At 38.5% G+C, this 22794-nt stretch overlaps 1 protein-coding gene and 1 pseudogene across 1 annotated transcript in view; both read left to right on the top strand.

Annotated features, from left to right (window-relative positions):
• The window catches only part of AXDND1 (axonemal dynein light chain domain containing 1), a 98335-nt gene that overhangs the window by 49771 nt on the left and 25770 nt on the right, over positions 1-22794 (top strand). Inside the window, exons 15-20 of the mRNA XM_045982957.1 lie at positions 1194-1266; positions 4195-4429; positions 7856-8057; positions 8904-8997; positions 13777-13976; positions 14962-15058. Of these exons, the coding sequence (XP_045838913.1) occupies positions 1194-1266; positions 4195-4429; positions 7856-8057; positions 8904-8997; positions 13777-13976; positions 14962-15058 (901 nt within the window). The remainder of the gene's footprint in view (positions 1-1193; positions 1267-4194; positions 4430-7855; positions 8058-8903; positions 8998-13776; positions 13977-14961; positions 15059-22794) is intronic.
• Positions 21580-22175, top strand: LOC123928193 (annotated as a pseudogene).

Raw genomic sequence — 22794 nt, forward strand, 5'->3', positions numbered from 1 at the left:
TATACCATTATTATTGGAGCCCCTGAACTTCTTGAACCATCTGCAGATTCTATAGCATAGTGCATATGCAGAGAAATAGAATCAGTGGGTCGCCATTATAAGGTGACTGATTTTGTTGGATATTATACTTTGTAGCAATTAGAGAAATCCGACAGTGGACAAGGCTGCCTATAAAGAACTTAAGTCAAGGTGGGATGATTAAATCACAGCCAAAGTTAGTGGGAATCTGGACTTTGAATGCAGGCTTGATTCAGTGATTTCTAAGGTTTTGTGGGGGCTTTTTGTTTGTTTGTTTTTTTACTTTAAGATGTTCTGTCTCTTGAAGAAAATGTTTAGGTGCCATTTCCATTTCAAACTGAGGACATGGTTTCGATTTTTCAGATCCTCTAAGGTTTCTGAGTTAGCAGAATTAAAAGTTCTTGAAGCTGAAGCTGGTACATATCCAAGCTGTTGGCTGCTGCCATCCCTGTTTGCTGACTTGGCTGGGAGGGGAGCACAGGTCAGGCAGGGATTCTTTTCTCTTTCTTTTCAGAAACTTTTATCAAGAGGTTTCTCCTTGTGAGGCTTCAGAGATTTTTTTTTTTTTTTAAGATTTCATTTATTTAGTTATTTGACAGAGAGAGAGAGACAGAATGAGAGAGGGAACATAAGTAGGGGAAGTGGAAGAGGGAGAAGCAGGCTTCTGGCTGAGCAGGGAGCCCAATGCAGGGCTTGATCCCAGGACCCCAGGATCACAACCTGAACCAAAGGCAGTTGCTTAACAACTGAGCCACCCAGGTACCCCAAGACTTAGAGATATTAAAGGAAACTTTCTTACCAAAAGTTGGGGCTCCTGACCTAAATGTTGCATCTAAAATATTCTTTAGTCTTCCCTTCTATTTACAAATTGTTTTGTCTGCCATATTCAACAGGAATTGCTCTTAAGATGATCTAATTTTGGATGGCCAAAAAGGACCACCCTTTTGATACTCGCATGATCTCCAACCCTGTAACTTGATTGCTTTAGGCTGGTTGGAGCCTGAAAGTATATTTATGTTTGTAAACGTAAAGATGATGTTTATGAGGATGGAAGGCATGTTTGAAAACTCTTCAGGAGAAACCTAATATTGTTCTGTAGTGTATGGATTCATGGTTTTCTTTGTTTATACATTGTTCTGAGAGCCTGCTCTTACTCCTTTTCCTTCTTCCGATAGAAAAGACATTTCATCTCTTAATAAAGAAAATACATTTGAATCAGTTATTGCAGACTTCAAGCAGTGGCAAAAGGTAAGACTTTCTCATAAAGCATTTGGTAATCAGAATGCTGTCTGTAAGCTTGCCACTCATAGCCTACAACTGAGTCACACCTCATCCTTTCAAAAGCCATACTGTGTTTTATGAAAGACAAAGAAAACAGCAAGATTCCAGGGGCTTTAAAAATACACTTAAATATTTTCTTTTAAGTTCTATTTTATATATATATATTTTTTTTAAGATTTCATTTATTTATTGGACAGACAGAGATCACAAGTAGGCAGAGAGGCAGGCAGAGAGAGAGAGAGAGAGAGGAGGAAGCAGGCTCCCCACAGAGCAGAGAGCCAGATGTGGGGTTCGATCCCAGGACCCTGGGATCATGACCTGAGCCAAAGGCAGAGGCTTTAACACACTGAGCCACCCAGGTGCCCCTAAGTTCTATTTTATATCTTTGAGGCAAATAAATTTAGGCTGCCGGAAAAAACTGGGAAATGATAGTTGGGTGGCAGTGAGGGCAGTTCTGATTTTCTCCTCTAATCAACAGATGTGACATTTGTGCCTCTCCTGTACCTTCCTTCTGTCTTAAGGACAACTTGGAGTTTTAACATTCATTCCATCTTTTCATTTCATTTTATTTTTTAAGTTTTTAAAGATTTTATTTATTTATTTGACAGAGAGAGAGATAGTGAGCATACAAGTAGGCAGAGCAGCAGGCAGAGGGAGAAGCAGGCTCTCCACTGAGCAGAAAGCCCCATGCGGGACTCAATCCCAGGACCTTGGGATCAGACCTGAGGGGAAGGCAGCTGCCCAACCAACTGAGTCACCCAGGCGCCCCTCATACCATCTTTTTAAAAACTTGTGGTACAGGAGCGCCTGGGTGGCTCAGTGGGTTAAGCCTCTGCCTTCGGCTCAGGTCATGATCTTAGGGTCCTGGGATCAAGCCCCGCATCGGGCTCTCTGCTCCACAGGGAGCCTGCTTCCTCCTCTCTCTCTGCCTGCCTCTCTGCCTACTTGTGACCTCTGTCTGTCAAATAAATAAATTAAAAAAACAAAAAACAAAAACCTTGTGGTACAATATATTCATGACATCACATTGACCATCTTAGTCATTTCTCAGTGTATAGTTCAAGGACATTAAGTACTTTTACATTGTCGTACACACCCCCCACCATCCATGTCCAGAATTTTTTTGTCTTCTTGAACTGAAACTCTACCCATAATACAAGAACCCCCTCTATTTCCTCCTCCCCCAGTCCCTGGCGATCACCATTCTATTTTCTGTCTCTCTAAATTTGACTATGCTAGGGGCATCTGGATGGCTCAGTCGTTAAGCATCTGTCTTCAGCTCAGGTCATGATCCCAGGATCCTGGGATCAAGCCCAGCATCCAGCTCCCCGCTCAGCGGGAAGCCTGCCTCTCCCTCTCCCATTCCCCCTGCTTGTGTTCTCTCTCTCGATGTCTCTCTCTCTGTCAAATAAAGAAATAAATTCTTTAAAAAAAATTTGACAATGCTAGACACCATATGTCTGGACGTATCTGTCCATAGCATCTGCCCCTTTGTAACGGGCTTATTTCCTTCAGCATAATGTCCTTAAGGCTTGTCTGTTTGGTTGCCTGTGTCAGGATTGTCAGGATTTCCTTCCTTTCAAAGGCTGAAGACTATTCTGTTGTGGGTGTATACTACACTTGGTTTATTAATAACATCTCCTTAAAAGAATTGGAGCTTTGAAAATAGCTTTCATTAATCAAATTACTATAATGTCATAGCAGCCTAACAAAGGAAACCACGTAAGATATTGAAATACCTCCAAAGCAAGTGTCAGACTCAGCCTGATGAAGTCTCCTCCAGATCCCAGGAAACTGTTTTCTAACCTTTTGGAAAGACAGGAGCAGAATAGTCTCAGAATTGAAGATGTTTGTTGTCCTGTTTGTATGTAGCAGGTTTAGTGACTCTGTTTATCCAGCGATTTTGACATTTCATAGATAAGACTGAAAAAGAATCATGCTGCTATATTTCATAGGAATAATAATAATTGGCCTGCATTAAGCACTTACCCTTTTGGGCTGAAGGTGCTTTCCACACGGTGTGGTACTTTTCACCGCAACCACCTGATGCAGGTTTTTTATTCCCAGTCTCACAGACACGAAAGGGAGGCTTAGAAATGTTAAGTCACTTGCCTGAGTTGTCTATAAATGGGTAAGTGGTGGAGTCAGAATGAGTCCAGGTCTCTCCACCCCCCAAATCCTTGCTCCTAATTGCTCTGCTACATGGCTTCCCTGTACTGATTACTCTTTTTGAAGCAGGGGTGATTCGTTTGCATTATCTGAGTCACATATCTGTCAGTTACACTTTGTTATAGGACTTGGACTCCAGGCTAGACAAATAAAACACAACCTATACATTCTAGCAACTTTCCCAGTCCAGTGGGGATCATGTAAACAGATAGGTGATATCCTCACTGAAGCAGGTAGTAATTAAACATGTTCAGCTCTCTGGTCCTTCTTTGCTTGTTATTAATTTTTTACCCATATAGGATTTAATATGATTATTTTCATCTGGTAAAAAATGGGTTATCTTACAGGGTATTATAATTAATCTAAATTCACTTTAATTTTTTTTAAACGATTTTATTTATTTATTTGATAGAGAGCCCAAGCAGAGGGAGCCATAGGCAGAGGAAGAGGGAGAAGCAGGTTCCCTGCTGAGCAGGGAGTGAGCCTTGGGGCTTGATCCTAGGGTCCTGGGATCATGACCTGAGCTGAAGGCAGATGCTTAAATGGCTTTAATTTTGAAAATAATAATAATAATAATAATTTTTCATGTCACATGAAAAAATTGTATGAATAAATAATAATAGGGTATATAATTGGCGGTCATTGGGAAATAAGGATCTTGGGTAGACTTTGATGAAATCATTAGTGAATAATAGTCTAATTTCCTCACTCCCTTTCATTCTCTAGGTGTTAACTGAAGATAAAGACAAGTATAGTGGGTATTTGCTAGTGTCAAAATATGATTCTCTCAAGATTATTAAACATTTACAGGAAAACTGGACAGATATTGGGTTTGGGATATTGAATCGCCACAAAAGTATGGAGGGGGAGATGCCACCAGAGCTACAGTACATGCAGGAAATTGTGAAAACCATAGGAAGACTCTATAAAGAATTTGAAATAAGAATAAATGGGGATAATGGTAAGAAAAAAATAATGACATGTTGTTTGACATTATAAAGCATTTTAATCATGATTATTATTTGTAATACAATTGATATTTAAAATCTAAATAATGTTACATACAGTTTTAAAAATCAAACAAGGGGTGCCTGGGTGGCTCAGTTGGTTAAGCGGCTGCCTTAGGCTCAGGTCATGATTCCAGGGTCTTGGGATCAAGACCCGCATCCGGCTCCCTGCTCAGCAGAGAGCCTGCTTCTCTCTATCCCTCTGCCTGCTGCTCTGCTTACTTGTGCTCTCTCTCTGTCAAATAAAGAAATAAAATCTTAAAAAAAAAATCAAACAAAATAAAATATTGAGCACTGTTTCTTTTCTTTTTTCTTTTCTTTTTTTTTTTAAATCAGAGAGAATGAGAGCACAAAGCAGGGGGAATGGCAGGCAGAGGGAGAAACAGCTCCCTGCCCCGCCGCCCCCGCCCTGCCCGCCCCGCTGAGCAAGGAGTCTGACTCAGGACTTGATCCCAGAACTCTGGGATTATGACCTGAGCTGAAGGCAACCGTTTAACTGGCTGAGCCACCTAGGTGTCCCTGAGCACTACTTTTTTTGAGATATAATTCATATGCAGTACAATTTCCCATTTAAAGTATATAATTTGTGGATGCCTGAGAGGCTTAGTCGCTTAAGCATCTGGCTTCAGCTCAAGTCATGATCCCAGGATCCTGGGACCAAGCCCCGAGTCAGACTCCCTGCTCAGTGGGGAGTCTGCCTCTCCCTCAGTTCATGCTCTCTCTGTCTCTCAAATAAATAAACAAAACCTTTTAAAAAAAGTATATAATTTGATGATTTTTAGTACATTCATGGACTTGTGCCACCATTATCAGTTTTAAATACCTACCCCCAGTGTATGAGGGCTCTGATTTCTCCACATCCTTGCCATCACTTCTTGTCTGACTTTTTTATTCTAGCCATAGGAGTGGGTATGTAGTAGTATCTCATAATGGTTTTGATTCATGTTTTTTCTGATGACTACTGATGTTGAGCATCTTTTTAAGGCTTATTAGCCATTTATATATCTTCTTTGGAGAAATGTCTATACAGATCCTTTGTCCATGTTTTAATTGGGTTTTTGTCTTTCTGTTATTGAGTTGTTAGAGTTCTTTATATACTCTATAAGTCTTTTTTTCAGCTATATGAATTGTAAATATTTTCTCTTACTCCATGGGCTGTTTTTTTCATTTTTTGGATGGTGTACTTTGCAGTCCAATTTTGATGAATTCCAATTTATGTTTTTTCTTTTTTTTTGTTTGTGCTTTCGGTGCCATATCTTTGAATCCTTTGCCAAATTTAAAATCATGAAGTTTACCCTTATGTGTTCATTTAAGAGTTTTGTAGTTTTTGCTCTTATATTATGATATTTGACCATTTTAAGTTAATTTTTGTGTATAGTATGAGGTAAAGCCTTCTTTTGCATGTGGATATTCAGTTATCCCACTACCATTTGTTAGAAAGACCGTGTTTTCCACATTTAATGGTCTTGACACGCTTGTCAAAAATTAGTTGACCATGGATGTATGGCTTTATTTCTGGACTTTGAATTCTATTCCATTGATCTGGATGTGTGTCCTTGTGCCATTACCAGCTGTCTTGATCACTTATAATAGATTACTGCCTGTTTCCTTCTAGGAGTTTTATGGTTTCAGGTCTTACATTTAGTCTTTAATCCATTTTGTGTTTATTTTGTGTATGGTGTAAGACAGTGGTCCAGTTTCATTCTTTTGCATGCAGCTGTCCAGTTTTTCCAGTACCATTTATCAAAGAGATTGTCTTTTGTCAATCATGTATACTTGCCTCCTTTGTCATAGAATAATTAACCATATAAGTGTGGATGTACTTTTTGGTTTTCTGTTCTGCTCACAGTTAATTTTAAAATTCATGCTGGATACTTTGGTACTATCTGGTTCTCCTATAGGTCTTTTTTTATTGTCTGTATTTTGTCTTGACTCACAAGAGTCAATTCTTTTCACATTCTTGACTGTTTCTGATTGATGTTGGACTTTGTATGTGAGAAATCCTAGAGATAATCTGAGACTCTGACGATACTGTATTTCATGAGAATAATGACTTTATTCACTGTGTCATGTGTTACATAAGAATCCTCAGCTAGGCTGCCTGGCTAGCTCAGTTGGAGAGCATGTGACTCTTGATCTCAATGTCATGAGTTCAAGCCCATGTTGAGCAATGGAGCTTACTTAAAATTAAAAAAAGAAAAGAAAAAAAAAAAGAATCCTTCCCAGTGAAGTGTTTGGGCAACCCTGGTTCATTGACTGGCACTGTTGTTCAACATAAAACTACTTCACTGGGAAAACACAATCTTAATTATCTATAGCATCAGTAATGTAGTTAGAGATAAGAAGCTAATAAATCCCATGAGAATATATAGTGGGAAGAGAAAAAAATGAAGTAGTAAATGGTTTAAAATAAATGAGGAGGTCAAAATGATGAATGAATAGTGAAATTAACAGATCATTTTGAATACTCACAAGAGATCAAAATTTATTGATGAAGGCAGTAAAATATTTCATTAAGGACAAAAAAAGTTTGGTTTTTAACCATTACTCTTTATAAATCCCACTAAGGTGGGAGCATTTCTTTTCTTTTCTTTTTTTTAAAGATTTTATTTATTTATTTGAGAGAGAGAGAGAGAACACAGAGGAAGAGTAGGAGGGAGAAGGGGAAGAAGCAGACTCCCTGCTGAGCAGAGAGCCTGATGTGGGACTCGATTCTAGGACCCTGGGATCATGACCTGAGCCAAAGGCAGATGCATAACTGACTGAGCCACCCAGGTGCCCCTAAGATGAGAGCATATCATCTCTTATTTTGCAAATGAGTTAAGACAAAAGTATAGAGGTGATATTTTACCATGATTTCACAGTGAATTTGTCAAGGATTAGGATCCAGACTCAATCCTTTTTCAGACCAAAACAATAAGCTTTATGAAAACCTGAACAATGACCTAAAAAATGACTCAAGTGTTAAACCATTCTCATTTCTGTTATTAACTACCCTATATTCACAAAGAAGGTGCTTATCATCATTGTCTTCTTAACAGAATGACTAAGTGAGTTAATGCCTGTTAGAGAAAACTGTAATTTATGTAGTTTCTGCATTTGGTTCTCAGCTGAGAAGACAAGAAACTTAAGAGTATAAACTGTCCTCAAAGAAACAAATAGTCCAAGAGTCAGAAAAGCACTGACTGCACTGTGTTTATCCACTGAGTATTTGTTTAAGAACTACTCTTTGCAAGGTTCACTGCTAGGCAAACTAATTGTACGATAATAAAAAGATGAAAAGAAGATATGCCCCTCCCCTTTGGTATTTTTGTAATTTATTATTGCAATGGTAGACTTCTGAATACTTTTTAAAGTTAGTACTTTCCTTACTTTTCTAGGTATATCTAAAATTCTTTCAAGTTTGGTTAGTTCTCTAGAATTCTGTTCTTTCAAGTTGGTAAATGGCCTGCAGTTTCCTGAAATGCTTCTTGAAGAATGGGAAGGACTTAATGAAAAAGTTAATGAAATGAAATCTCAGTTGGATGCATCAATAAACATTATTGGTACCGTTCCTCAGTATATGGATGTGGATTCTGGCCCGTAAGTTCTCACAGCTTTCTGCTGGACAGAAGGGAATCCCCACTTCTCAGCTACATTTTCCCAGTACCTAGCCTCAGCAATAGGCAGCTGGGGTCACATAAGAAGCCTTGGAAGTCTTGAGCCTCCCAGGAAGAAAGCCCCCGACTGCGAGATGGAGGGCAAGGGAGGGAGTTCTGTGTTCTTGGCTGTAGCAGTCTGGGGTGGAGTTTCGCCTCACTGAGCTGAGAGCCCAGAGAGGGGAAGTAGCCTTGTTTTAAATATCACAGGCTCTTCTTACCTTTCTTATTGAATTTTCATAGATTATCTTGAACACATGTTTCTTCAGTTGCTCTTTGTCCTTACGACATTTCCAGAGGCTTTCAGTGTTTTGTTTTTGTTTTGTTTTTTTAAGTAATTCTCCCCAGCTTCACTTGGCAGGGGAGGGGTAGTTGGGGGGGTGCAGTGGGGGTGGCATGGATCAACTTTGCTCCTCACACTTTCATGTTGGAAATTGATCTCTTGAGAATTTCAGAATTCATTCTTCTCACTTTGTGGCCTCACTGCCTAGAAGTGAATGTAAAGGGTATGAGGGTGATTTTTTATAGTAGAGAGCTAGCACCGAACATAAGATTTACCTTGTTCAAAGTGTATAATGCCAGTTGCTACCTGCCCAGGGTTAGGAAGGCTGTGATAATGAGTAAGCCATTATACCAGGTAATTCAGGGCTTTCGTTCCCTTTCTCTGAATTCTCAAGAGTTGTCAACACCATCATTTCTAGGTCCACCCAAATAAAACCTTTTCTTTTAGTTGATAGACTTTTATACTCTAAGTATATCTTATATTTATTTTACTTGATTTTTCCTTCAGGGTGCTTCAAGCACAAATATTTAACATGATTCAGCAATGGCTTTTGAAGATAAGCAATGAGATTAACAATGGTAACATTGAACTTCAGCGCCATGTATGTACTTATAGGAGTTTGTGAAATTATATTTTGCCTTGGCTGGGAGTTTTCTTCAAGGAGAGACTAGGTCATGCCTATCCAACTGAAATAGGAGGTTAGGAGGGCACACTGGGAACTTCTGTGATATTATTACTCAAATGATTTGCAGGGATTTTTAAACATAGTATGTTCCTGCAGGAGGAATGAAGTTTCAGAGATGATCAAAAGTTTCAAGTTCTAATTATTATCTTTACTCTTTACTCAGTATACTGATTTTTTTTCCTTAATACTATTAGTCTGGAATGTGAACATTTTAAGGCTTTATGTTGGTGCTCCTGCCTGGCTGATGGATGACAGAAATATGATATTAGGAAGAAAGACAAGATGCCACCATATATATTAGTCTATCATTTTTAGGACAAATAGAATTCTTCTGCAATTCTGAAGAACTGAACCTGAGAACTTCTTTTCCTTTTTTTTTTTTTTTTAAGATTGATTTATTTATTTTAGAGATAGAGCATACACATGAGTTGGGGGAGGGGCAGAAGGAGAGGGAGAGAGAATCCAAGCTGAATCCCCACTGAGCACAGAGCTAGATGTGGAGCTAGATCTCACCGCCCTGAACCATGATCTGAGCCAAAATCAAGAGCCAAGTGATCAACTGACTGAGCCACCCAGGCGCCCCTGAACCTGTGGACTTCTTAGCCAGCACAGCATGAAATAATAATTTCCAAAGGCATAGTTTACTGCATTTACTCCTACTGCCTAGTCTTAATTATAATCTAGATTCCCACAGGAATCTCTCATTATAATTAAACAGTATACAAATATTTGATCTTACAAAATTGGTGAAGGAACTTATTTCACCTAAATATTGCTTAAATTTGAAATTTAAGGAGTCCCTCGGTGGCTCAGTCAGTTAAGCAACTGCCTTCAGCTCAGGGCATGATCCCAGGGTTCTGGGATGGACCCCTGTGACTGGCTTCCTGCTCAGTGGGAAGTTTGCTTCTCTCTCTGCCCACCCCCTCCACCCATGCTCTGTCTCTGTCTCTTTTGGTCTCTCTCTCTCTCTCTCAAATAAATAAATAAAAAATTTTTAAAAAGACATTTGAAAGGCAGAGACTGTGATGTTATATGGAAATGCTATTTATGAAGCATTATGTTATATCAGTCTATGAATATGTTGTAAGTATATAGACACCAAGAGTGGAGGTGCACATATATAAAGACTAGAAGACTGAATCCAGGGGATCCCCAGACCTAGGAGAAATTTCTCTGACTTGGAAGACAACCAAATTTAAGAAAAAGGGTAACAGAGTACTGTCGCATAATGAGACTCAATAAATACTTATTGAATGAAGTAAGAAAGAACATTCCAGCACTGTTGTCTTATGGTATTGCTACATTAACTTCTTCAGTAAATAGTTTACTATTAGGTATTTATCTCCATGGAATCATTTACTCAATTTTTTATATTATTGAATTCAATCTTTATAATACAGGCTTTTTTAGAAAGTGCCTTAATATACCTCTGTTTTAAACTACATTATGGTATTATAGTGTGTAGAAAACTTGCAAGATTATCAATTCCCTGAGGAACTGTGTATATCCATATTAACTGCTGTAACTATATAAAAATGAAAAAGTTTGCCTTTGTTCCACCCATCATTCATTTTCCTTTCTGATTCATTTTCTTACCTTCAGTTTTGTTTTGTTTTTTCCTTTATGTCGTAAACTCTGTCTACTCTGTGCTGCTTGATGGGCTAAAACACTGATCCTCAAACCCTGTCCACTATGTGTCTCTATCAGCAAAAAGGTCTTTGTCTTTTGTATATAACTTATGTGTATAACACACATACAAACAGTGGAACAGGCTGAAGTAAAAAACACTTTAAGATAATTTTTAGTAAAATGTGAGAGAACAGGCTTCATAATTTTTTATAATCACAAGTTAATACTTAGTGATAAAGTCATTTGAAGGTCAGATTCATCACTTGCTTTTAAAGACTGTCACTCTGAAATGATAGCTCACAAAGAGACATGAATCAAAATTGAAGAAGTGCATAATTGACTGTCTTTATTAAATAAGACTCAGCCTTTAATTCCATGAATCTTATGCAGAGGTTTCTATTAAATTGTGACTAGTTAAATTTTCCCTCTATTGTAATGTCAGTCAGTTTGTTCTTGCTGACATTAGACGTTGGGCACTTCTACATTTTAACAAAAGATTCTCAGCTAGCTGAAACACTTTAACTGAAAGATTTTAGAACAATTAGAAACTTTTTTCCAGATTTTCAACTATATAAATTAGAAAGTTTTTTTAAATGAGCTATGTGTCATTTTCAGCAGCAAAATCATACCAAGATAGAAATTCTTCTATCCATTTTCAAAATGACCTGTCCATAACATAAATTTCTCTTACTCATTATTAAACATCACTTATATTTTGAAGGGACAAATTAAATATGATTTAAAAAATCAGCTAGAAAGGTGGCTAAGTAAGCTACTTGTCATCCCTGACAAGATTAGTGAATTTGGAGCAAGTCTTTTCATTAAAGAAGAAGCACTTAATTCATTAAAAATTCTCTTATGATTTTGTATCCAGATCACAGTAAACCTTTGGTTTATTATAAAACTTATCATATGTACTCTCTGTGTAATTACAAAGAATACTTTCATATCTTTGTGAAAGTGAAAGATATACTTTTATGCTTAATTTGATTCTAATTTTAAATTCACCTATGAACTATTGCATGCCCTAGATTCTACTATTTAGTCTCTCCAATATAACTCTGAAATGAAGATAACATGTTTCTTTTTGTCTATTAGGAAGAGTTCAAGGGTTGATTAATATTTTGTATAACCACAAATGAGTTGTTTCTATGACAGTATAATCCAGGCCATTGGTATAAGAAAGAACAGTTAGGAATTTATTTACTTTGAGAAGCAGGAAGGGCATAGCTTGTGAATGTGGGGGGGAATATCTTTAACTTATAAAATGGATAACAATCTTTTTTAAACCATTCCTCAGGAAGAGTTGCCCTTTTCCTGATGTGTTAATTAAGGTATAAAAATACATTCATCAACATTGCTTTAGGTCATTAATAATGTTTCCTTCTGAGGTAGGGGGCTTGCGTTTTACTACCAGATGGGCTACCAAGTTTGATTATTATTTATCGATTTAACAAACATCTATTAAGCACTTAATTCTTTGCCAAGTACTTTGTGTGGTTTTGAGGGATAAAATGATGGCCACCATGTCTTAAATAGATGCACTGGCTAATTGAAGTCACAGATGTGCAAACCATTATAATAGGGATGTACAAAGTACCATAGAAATGTGGGGAAAGGAGTAAATTAAAGCCAAGGGAAGTTAAAAAAGACTTCTCAGAGTAGGTCATATTTAAGCCTAGAGAAGAGTACTGAGGAACTCATCAACAGAGAAAGGGGAAGGAGCATGTGAAGAGGATGGTGTGCTTGATGTTTGCGTTTCATGAAGTTTTCTGCATTTGATTTCTGGGTCCCAGCTTCTGCAAATAGCATAATGCAGAGGTTCCCAAACTTGACCGGTTACTGCCCTTTGGGTCTCAGTATTTTCATACTCCTCAACCAAAAGAAACACTCCAGAGTTCAGTTTATTAAGTAGCTAGGTTCAAACAACTTACTAAATATTTCTTTCCTAATAACTTAGTAACTGTTTGAAAAAGGAATACATGTTAAAAGAGTTAAACTGTTTAAACAAGTTAAACAGTTAAACAAGGAGCTATCCCAGTTACACATTAGACTGGGGTAGCTCTTGTGCCACTGGTAGCTTCTATAAACAAACCAAGGCCAGAGGAGCTCATGCACTTGAACCTGAGAAAACAAAACTCAAGAACTAATTATAAACAGTCAACTAGATTCTCTTGATTATGAAAAAATGAAACTTAAGGACAACTATCACAATAGCCAAATAACTGAATTTTCCCAGATAGGGCAAACATCTGAGTTATAATCAATTAAATAATTTCTTTTCTCTACTTTAGCATCTTCTCTATTAAAATGTTTTTCCTGGCCCCTACCTGCAGAATGTCCCTAACCACTTTTTGGTATTGATGCTGCCTGATTCTAATTGCTTATTCAAATAAGCTTTGTAAAATTTAATGTTTTAATTTAACTTCTTAGATATATATACATTGAAAAAAAGAGAATCTTTTGTTTTATTTTCCTCTCTCAAAACTATTTATCAATGAAACATATGCACTTGAACACTGTACAACTTTAACCTTGGAAGCGGGTTGGACAGTACCACCCTCTTTGCCTGTTGTACCTTGATTTTCCCAAAGTACTTTTTTTTAAACCACAAAACCATCAATAAAACCAGCTTTGCAAAGGTAAGAAGCCATCAGAAGTGGTACAGTACATCTAATGTTGGAACCGTGATCTATGTCAAGTTCGTGCTGTGCTGATAGATGTCACATAACACTATCACTTCCCTCAAGAACTTAAAAAGTCCCATGGCATCCTTGAGATTTGGCTGCAGACCCCTTCAATGCCTTGGTACACGAATGGGGAACTGCAGCTTTAATACACTTGACCAAGCTAAAGAGGAGGAGGAGGGTAATTTAATGGAATTAGTATAGTAAACAAGAGAAACTAAGTTTACCCTAGCTGAGTAGTGATGATTTGATGTCATTAAGAATGAGAGTGTTGTTAAAAGTTGGACACAGGTATGATTTCTATTTTTAAATTTGGTATGGTTTTCACTGTTTGATTTATTTAAAATGAGTCATTTATATTATAATCATTTTTAAACAGATGGATGAATTGCATATATCTATGATCCAGTGGATGGTAAGCTTGCTGATTTTAATGGTGCCTGACTTCACTGACCAAAACACTCTCCCAAATTTGAGGGAGGAGAGTACTGAGAAACATGATCTGGGAGTTGCAAAGTTAGAGCTAGACGCAATTGCACTGGCCAGAAAGTTGGCGCAATATTCCAGCTATTTGAACAGGTGAAACTCTCTGTTGTTTTATTATTGTCCTTTTGAAGATTAAATGCAACATAAAGCAGAGGCGATAAGGGTAGGGAGGTAGCAGTAATAAGGGACTGTTTGCTAGTTTTTAAACTAGTTTCAACACTCCTCGGTTGAAATAGGTGATCTTAGTGTTTTCCCAGTGGCTTTCAAATTCCTTTGAACAGTGTTACCATAGGTAGGGTGGGAAGTATATGCTTATATTGGAGTGAGAATTAGTAAAAAGAAAACCAGATTAAACCAGAAAGGTCAATTTGTTTGCATTAAGATATATCTTGCATGTTTGCACATACTGGGGAGCATTTATGAGGAAGTTTGTACTTCCTGTGTCATTCCATACAAAACTGAATGTACACTTATATTTCACTCAATATGTTTGGTTTCACTGAACACCACCTGAGACATCTCTTTTTTTAAAAAAAATATTTATTTATTATCTAAGAGAGAGAGAGAGAGAGAGAGTTGGGTAGAGGGAAAGGGAGAGGCAGAAACAAGCTGAGCGGGGAGCCCAATGTGGGGCTCCATCCCAGGACCTCAAGATCACGACCTGAGCTGAAGGCAGACGCTTAACTAACAGAGCTATCCAGGTGCCCCCAAAACATCTCTCAAAAATTTTCAACTGAAAATCCCTTATATCTGAAAAAGTAGGAGATTCCTACCAAATACAGATGAGGCTGAAAAATTGTAATTTATTAACTAGGAAGCATGTGTCACTAAGATTGCTTCAAATTCAGGAAGTAGCTTTTATAGTCTAGCCAAGTTTCCCCTTCGTTTTCATTCAATGTTACCAGTGGTGAAGAGTGAGAAAAATGGGTGGGGGACAGGATGAGGGTGAGAAACTGAGAGATTATTCTCAACAGATTAATTATTATGGTGAACTTCCACTGTATAGGGATTTGAAACACTTAGAAGAGGAACCAACAATAAATCGATCATGCTCTGTGTGTACTTTTTGTCCCCCCAGTTGTTGCAAAGGCATGGTAACAGCTATGGCTCTGAATAAGGCAGGCCACTTAGAAAAAAATCCTGCTAAGGAACTTCACGAGCTGAATGAGATGAAGGTAATAGCACTGTCTTTCCTTTCCTTTTGTTTGTTTGCAGCAGACTTCTTAGGTTGACTTGATTTACTAAAATACTACACATAAATAAAGGATAAAGTCTGATAATTTCTGAATTATGGATACACCCACAAAACGGTTATAATGATAAAAAGAAAATACCTAACACACTCACAGTTTCCTTATACTCCTTTATCATTTCTCCTTCCAGCCTCATCCCCTCCCTGGGCACTGTCTGATCCACTTTCTAATACCAAAGACTATTTTTCATTTTCTAGAATTTATATGAATAGAATTATACAGAATGTACACTTTTTTGGTCTGACTTCTTTGATGAGTCATAATTTATTTTGAGATTCATACACATTGTTGCTTTTATTAAAAGTTCATGCATTTTCGTGCTGAGTAGTATTTCCTTATATGGATGTACACGATCCATTCTATCCATTCTCTGTGGATGGGCATTTGAATTGTTGCTGTTTTGATTATAGCAAAGTTCCAATGCATATTCACATACAGATGCATTGCTTTCATTTCTCTTGAGCAAATTCTAGGAATGGAATGTCTTAATAACTTTTAAGATATGGTCGCACTGTCTTCCAAGGTAGTTGAAACATTGTACACTCCCCCCAGCGGTGTAGGAATGCGACAGTTGCTTCACTTCCTCATCAACACTTGATATGGTCTGTGGACATTCTGTTGTGTTCTGTTAATGAGACTGTCTTGAGACTGTTAATAAGACTGCAGTTTTTACACTTTTGAAATCCAGTGGTGTATCTTCCAAATTTGTTGGTTTTTTTTTTTTCTCCCCTCAAAGATTTTATTTATTTGAGAGAGTGAGTGAGAGAGAGGAGAGCAGGAACGGGGGAAAGAGCAGAGGGATAGGAAGAAGCAGGCTCCCTGCTGAGTAGGGAGCCCTATGTGGGGCTTGGTCCCAGGATTCCAGGATCATGACCTGAGCCAAAGGTAGATGCTTTACTGCCTGAGCCCCTCGGATGTCCTTGTTGTTCTTTTTCAGGACTGAGCAGGCCATTCTAGGTCCTTTGCTTTCCATCTATGAAATTTTTTAAAATTAGCTTAACAATTTCTCCAAAAAACGCTGTTGGGATTTTGATTGTGATTACATTTTATTCATTGATCAATTTGTGAAGAATTGACATCCTGACAATATTGAATCTTTGAATCTCTGAAGACGGTATATCTCTTCCTTGACTGAAGTCCTTTATTTCTTTCAACAAATTTTTATTGTGCGTAGGTTTTCCACAAGAGTTTATAGAGTATAGGTATTACACATCTTTTTTTTTAAAGATTTTATTTATTTATATGAGAGCGCACGTGAGGGAGAGCACATGAGAGAGAGAGTGAGAGCACAAGCAGTGAGGAAGAGTAGAGGGAGAAGTAGGCACCCCACCCAGCAGGGAGACCTACATGGGCCTCGATCCCAGGATTCCAGGATCATGACCTGAGTGGAATGCAGACACTTAACCAGCTGAGACACTCTGGCATTGCTACACATCTTTTGTCAGACTTATCCCTACATAATTCATATTTTGGTACTATTTTTATAACTGTTTCGTTTTTGTTTTTTTTTAGTAAGTGGTTCATTTGTAATTTCCATTTCTGATTATTCATTGCTAATATATAGAATTATAATTGATTTTAAAAATACATTGATTTCAGGGGTGCCTAGGTGGCTCAGTCATCAAGCATCTGCCTTTGGTTCAGGTCATGATCCCAGGGTCCTAGGATCAAGCCCTGCAATGGCCTCCCTGCTCAGCGGGAAGCCTGCTCTTCCCTCTCCCACTCCCCCTGCTTGTGTTCCCTTTCTTGGTGTGTGTGTGTCTCTCTCTGTGTCAAATAAATAAATCAAAATCTTTTTAAAAATTAAAAAAAATGTACACTGACCTTGCTGAACTTATTTTTTTTAAGTATTTTTTTTTCCCTTTTAGGATAGACTTTCTCTATATACAGTCATGGCATCTGAAGATAGGAACAGTCTTCTCTCTTCCTTTCCAATCTGTGTGCCTTTTATTTATTATTTTTTTTTACTTTTGCACTACCTAGACTCTCCAGTACCAGACTGAATAAAAGTGGTGAAAGCTCATATCTTTGCCTTGTCTGTCTTAGGTGAAAAGTATTTATTCTATCATCTTTAAATAGAACTGTGGCTGTAGGTGTTTCACAGATGCCCTTTATTAGCTTAAGGAAGTTCCCTTTTAGTCCATGTTTGCTGAAAAAACTTCTTAAAGATATTTATTTATTTATTAATTTGAGAGAGAGAGAGAGGAAGAGAGAGCCAGCATGTGAACAAAGGCGGGGAAGAGCATAGGGAGTGAGAGAGGGAGGGGAAAGAATCCCAAGCCAACTCTGTGTTGAGCACAGAGCTTGATGTGGGGCTGGAGCTCATGATCCTGAGATCATGACCTGAGCCAAAACCTAGAGTCTAACGCTTCACCGACTGAGCTACCCAGGCACCCCTGAAAAAGCTTTTTAAAGTCAAAGATAAATTTTTAAATTTTTCAAATTCTTTTTTGCATTGAATGAGATGGTCATATGAGTTGTGTTTTTTACTTTTCTAATATGGTGAATTCCAGTAGTCCCCCTTATCACAGTTCCACTTTCCAACTTTTCAGTTACGCATTGCCAACACAGTCCAGCACAGTAGATGATCTTTGTTCTGATGTAGCATCACAAGATCAATAACAGCCTCATGCCTGGTCACACTGCCTATATCATTCATCTCACTTCACCTCATCATATCATATCATTACAAGAAGGGTGAGTACAGGGGCGCCTGGGTGGCTCAGTGGTTTAAGCTGCTGCCTTCGGCTCAGGTCATGATCTCAGGGTCCTGGGATCGAGTCCCACATCGGGCTCTCTGCTCGGCAGGGAGCCTGCTTCCCTCTCACTCTCTCTGTCTGCCTCTCTGCCTATTTATGATCTCTCTCTGTCAAATAAATAAATAAAATCTTTAAAAAAAAAAAAAAAAAAAAGAAGGGTGAGTACAGTACCGTAAGACATGTAGAGAGTGAGAGAGCACATTAACATACTTTTATTAAGCATATTTTATAATTATTCTATTTTATAGCTTGTTATTAATCTCTTACTGTGTCCTTTATCATACATATATGTACATATAGGAAAAAGCACAGTTTATATAGGGTTTGGTACTATCTGTGGTTTCGGGCATCCACTGGGGGTCTTGGAACATATTCCCCATGGAGAAGGGGGCAATTGCTGTACCTTGATTGATTTTTGAGTTGAACATTAAGCCAACCTTGCATCCCTAGGATAAACCCACTTGGTCATAATGTATTATCTTTTTTATATGTTGCAAAATTCAGTTTGTAGTTTTGTTTAGAATTTTTGCATTGACGTTCATGAGGGATATTGATTATGTGGTTTTGTTTTCTAATGCCTTTGTTTGGTTTTAATATCAGGGTAATGCTGGCCTCTTAGAATGAATCTTCTATTTTCTGGAACAATTTGTGTAGAGCTATCTATTGTTGCTTCCTTAAATATTTGGTAGAATTCATCAGTAAAGCCATCTATGTTCTGTGAGAAGGTTGTAAATTACAAAAATAAGCTATTCAGATAAAAGGCTATCTAATTTCCTCAATAGATTCAAGGAAATGTCTTTATTAGATATAAGGCTATGATCTTTTTCTTCTTGAGTATACTCAGTGACTTTGGTTTTATAAGGAATTTGTGATTTCATCTCAATTGTTTAGTTCATTGACACAGTTGTTCATATTATTGTCCTATTATCCTTTTAATAATGATAGGATGTGCACACACTCCTTCCTATTATTGAAAATTTGTGTCTTCTCTCTCTTTGTCCTCATCATTCTACAAAAAGACTTACCATTTTTCTTACTCTCAAAAACCAGCTTTTGGTCTCATTGATTTTCTCTATTTTTCTGTTTTCTACTTCCTTAATTTCCAGTCTGGCCTTTATTATTTCCTTTTTTTCTACTTCTTTAGATTTAATTTTCTCTTCCTTTTCTAGTTTCATAAGGTACAGCTGAGATCAGGCTTTCAGACCTGTTCATAGACAGTGGAGTGGATAAATATATTATGGTATATAAGGACTGGCATATAAGGTACAGGTGGTTTCTCTTTTTTGGCCTGTGTGATATTTAGATGACTGTTCTTTTTAAATTCTACATACGTATTTTATGTCTTATATATAGGATAGGTCTCACTGTTGTTTTTTAAAAGATTTTATTTATTTATTTGACAGAGAGATCACAAGTAGGTAGAGAGGCAGGCAGAGAGAGAGAGGGAGAAGCAGGCTCCTTGCTGAGCAGAGAGCCCGATATGGGGCTCGATCCCAGGACCCTGAGACCATGACCTGAGCCGAAGGCAGAAGCTTTAACCCACTGAGCCACGCAGGTGCCCCGGTTTCACTGTTTTTAAAAACTAGGCTGTAAAATATTTTATGTGCACCATCTTACTAATTTCAAAATCTCTAGGAGATGGAGACTTTTCTAGGAAAATATAAATTAAGTAAAATTAACTTTAGACGGGTAAAACTGGCCAATTTTCAGAGAGGAAACGAATGCATTGATTAAAAACAGAAAACAAAAAAAATACTAAAAATTTTGCCAGTACTCCACAGACAAGTGTTTTCAGACTTTCAAGGATCAGGTAATCCCTATCCTATATAAACAATTTAAGGGCATAGATAATGACCAAAGATTTTCCCATTTTATTTCATATAGCAGTCAAGGTTTTAAAAAAGTTCTAATAAATATAGGGGAAACAAACCTCATAAATATAGTTGTTAAATCCAAATTTTCATGAATACTGTTACGCTGAAAAAATAAATAAAATGGAAAAAAAAACAACAACCAAATTTTCATTCAGTAGAAAACTAAAATAATAAAACACTGAATAATTAAGGTACATGTCAGGGGAGTAAGAATATTGTATTACTTGAATGTGGTTACAGATAAATTTCACTTTTCATCTAGGAATTAAATGTCTCAGTTTTACTTTTGGTTTTGGGAAGGCCTCTGTTTTTCACAACAGACTAATGTGCCTCTGAACTGAATAGTCTTTTGGAGTTTACAGCCCTCACTGCATTTAGAAATGTGCTCACATCTGTTCAGGCCTGCTGCAATGAGTTTTGCTGCTACCCACCCCAAGATGTGGAGGTGCTCCTGGTTTGGGGAACTAGATCCACCATAGATGGGGTCAGACTCACTGGCCTGTTCTGCAGAGTGCCTTAATTCTCATTTGCTTAAACGGGTAGAGCCCTAGGAGGTGAGACCATGTTTCCGGTTCAGGACAATTTCAGAATGAGGATTTCAGGGTGCTCTGAGGCTTACCTCCCCATTAAAGTTAAGGCTATAGCAATGTGGGGGGGGGGTGTCGCTGTGAAGGGCCCTTCCTGAGGGTACCTTGGTACCTATATAAAACCACCCATATTAGGAAATTTTGTAAAATCTTCATGCAATGAGCCATTTATCGCCTGCTCCACCCCAGGCTGTGACTGGAGGTCCATGACCTGACCACCTCTTTGAGAACCTACACTTTCCACCAGGCTACTTACATCTTCCATTAAGCTCTTCCCCACTCACTGAATCTTCTTTGGCAATTTCAGATTAATAAACCAGGGAAGTATTAATCAGGGGAGGCTGAGAAACTGCTCTCCTACCAGAAGTAAGACTAACTGATCTCATACTTAGGTTTTTTCCTACCAAAGACACATGTCTCCCTCTCTAAGCCTGAGACTGAAGGCTTTCAGGGGTACATAAAACTAGTTCATAGCTTAGGGTGCCTGGGGAGCTCAGTCAGCTGAGCATCCGACTCTTGATTTTGGCTCAGGTCATGATCCCGGGGTCATGAGATGGAGCCCTGCATCAGGCTCCTTGCTTAGCACAGAGTCTGCTTGAGATTCTCTCTCTCTGCCCCTCCCCTTGCTCCCACACTTGCTCGCTCACTCTCTCTCTCTCTCAATAAATGGATAGACAGATAGAAAGATAAATAAAATATTCAAGACAAAAAACTGGTTTAGGGCTTAGCAGACCCCATTGCCCTGGAAGTGCCTCAGTGCTCTATAAAAAATGGAATGCTTAGTTTCCCTCATCTCCTGGGCACCCTGTCTGGTACATGAATTTTTATTGCATTGGGCTCAGGGACTCCTGTGGCCTCATCTGGATCCCGCATCATGAAGAGTGGAAGACAGTCCTCCAGAGAAGCCTTGTCTAACGCGGGTACACTGTGATGCTGTGTGGCTTGTGCCATTCTCCAGCCTCATTCTAGCACTGGAAGAATAACATCTTGCCAACCTACTACAGTGATGATATAGTTTCCCACAATATAATGTTTCTTGGGCTCCTTTCAGTAAATGAGAGTTGCCTAATACTGGACAGATTCTGGATTGGGAATCCTCTTAAGTAAGCATCTTTTGGAGGAAGCGTGGGCTTGGAGGCGGCTGGGGATGCCGAGCCCGGGGCTGGTGCCGCTGCCTAGGGAACCCCGTGGGCTCCGTGGGGGCATGGCCCGGTGCTGCACAGATGGCCGTGCTTCTGCTGCCTGCGCTCGCCCTCGTGATCCTCCTCTTTGTGTCCGCCGCTCTCAGGTGCCAGGAGCAGGCCCCTCTCAGGTGCCAGGAGCAGGCCCAGACCAATCTACTGGCGGGCCACCCTGAAGACCAGAACGGCGTTCACAAGATAGACACGTACCTGAATGCTGCCTTGGACCTTCTGGGAGGTGAGAATGGGCTCTGCCAGTACAAGCGCAATGAGGGGTCTAAGCCTTTCCTGTGTTACGGTTATAACCCCTCCCCGCCGAGTGGATGTGGCTCTCCACTGTTTGGTGTTCACCTTAATATTGGCATCCCCTCCCTGACAAAGTGCTGTAACCAACACGGCAGGTGCTATGAGACCGGCTGCAAAAGCAAAAACGACTGCGATGAGGAATTCCAGTCTTGCCTCTCTAAGATCCGCCGGGATGTGCAGAAGACACCAGGACTGGCTCAGCACATTCAGGCCTGTGAAACCACAGCGGAGCTCTTGTTCAACAGTGTTATTATGCATTTAAGCGTAAACCTTATCTGGACAGCCAACGAGCCGCGTGTAGGTGATGCTGCAAAGAAAAAAGTGGTCCTTAAAGAAGATGCTGACAGTTGGTGACAGCAGATAAGGACAGAAGAGTATAGCCTTTGACAAAAACTACAGTTTTTACAGCATAAAGCTGCCTTATTTTTGTGAAAGGAATATTTTAAGACTTGATTTTGGCACTAAAACTACAAACTAGAGGAAAAAGTGGAGAGGTGGTCTTCCTGGATGTTGCTGCCTGATTGTACCAAATCATCTTGACCAATCTCAGAAAGAGGTGCATGTTAAGGGGAGAATATTTTAAAAGAAGGAGTCTGTAACTCAGTTTTCACAACTGTACTTACCAAAACACTAGGTCAAAATATAAAATTTATAAAATATAAAATTACAAGGTATGTTGAACATAATCGTACTTGGAAATATGGGAAAATCTTCACTTTGAAGTATATGTTTATTATAAAATTTTAAATATACATTTATTCCTGGGGGGAAAAAAGTAAGCATCTTTTGGATTTTGATCACTTTTATTGATGGTTGGCAATCAATTCTTCCATTGTAGCTGCCCAGATAAATTACTTCTTTAAGAAGTCTTGGGGATTATTTAGTTTCCCAAGACCATTGAGATAGTCCAGGGGTTAGTGATTCTATTTGCTTACCATCTGATCTTGGCAT

Source organism: Meles meles, chromosome 17, assembly GCF_922984935.1.
Source record: "Meles meles chromosome 17, mMelMel3.1 paternal haplotype, whole genome shotgun sequence".
Lineage (NCBI taxonomy): Eukaryota > Metazoa > Chordata > Mammalia > Carnivora > Mustelidae > Meles > Meles meles.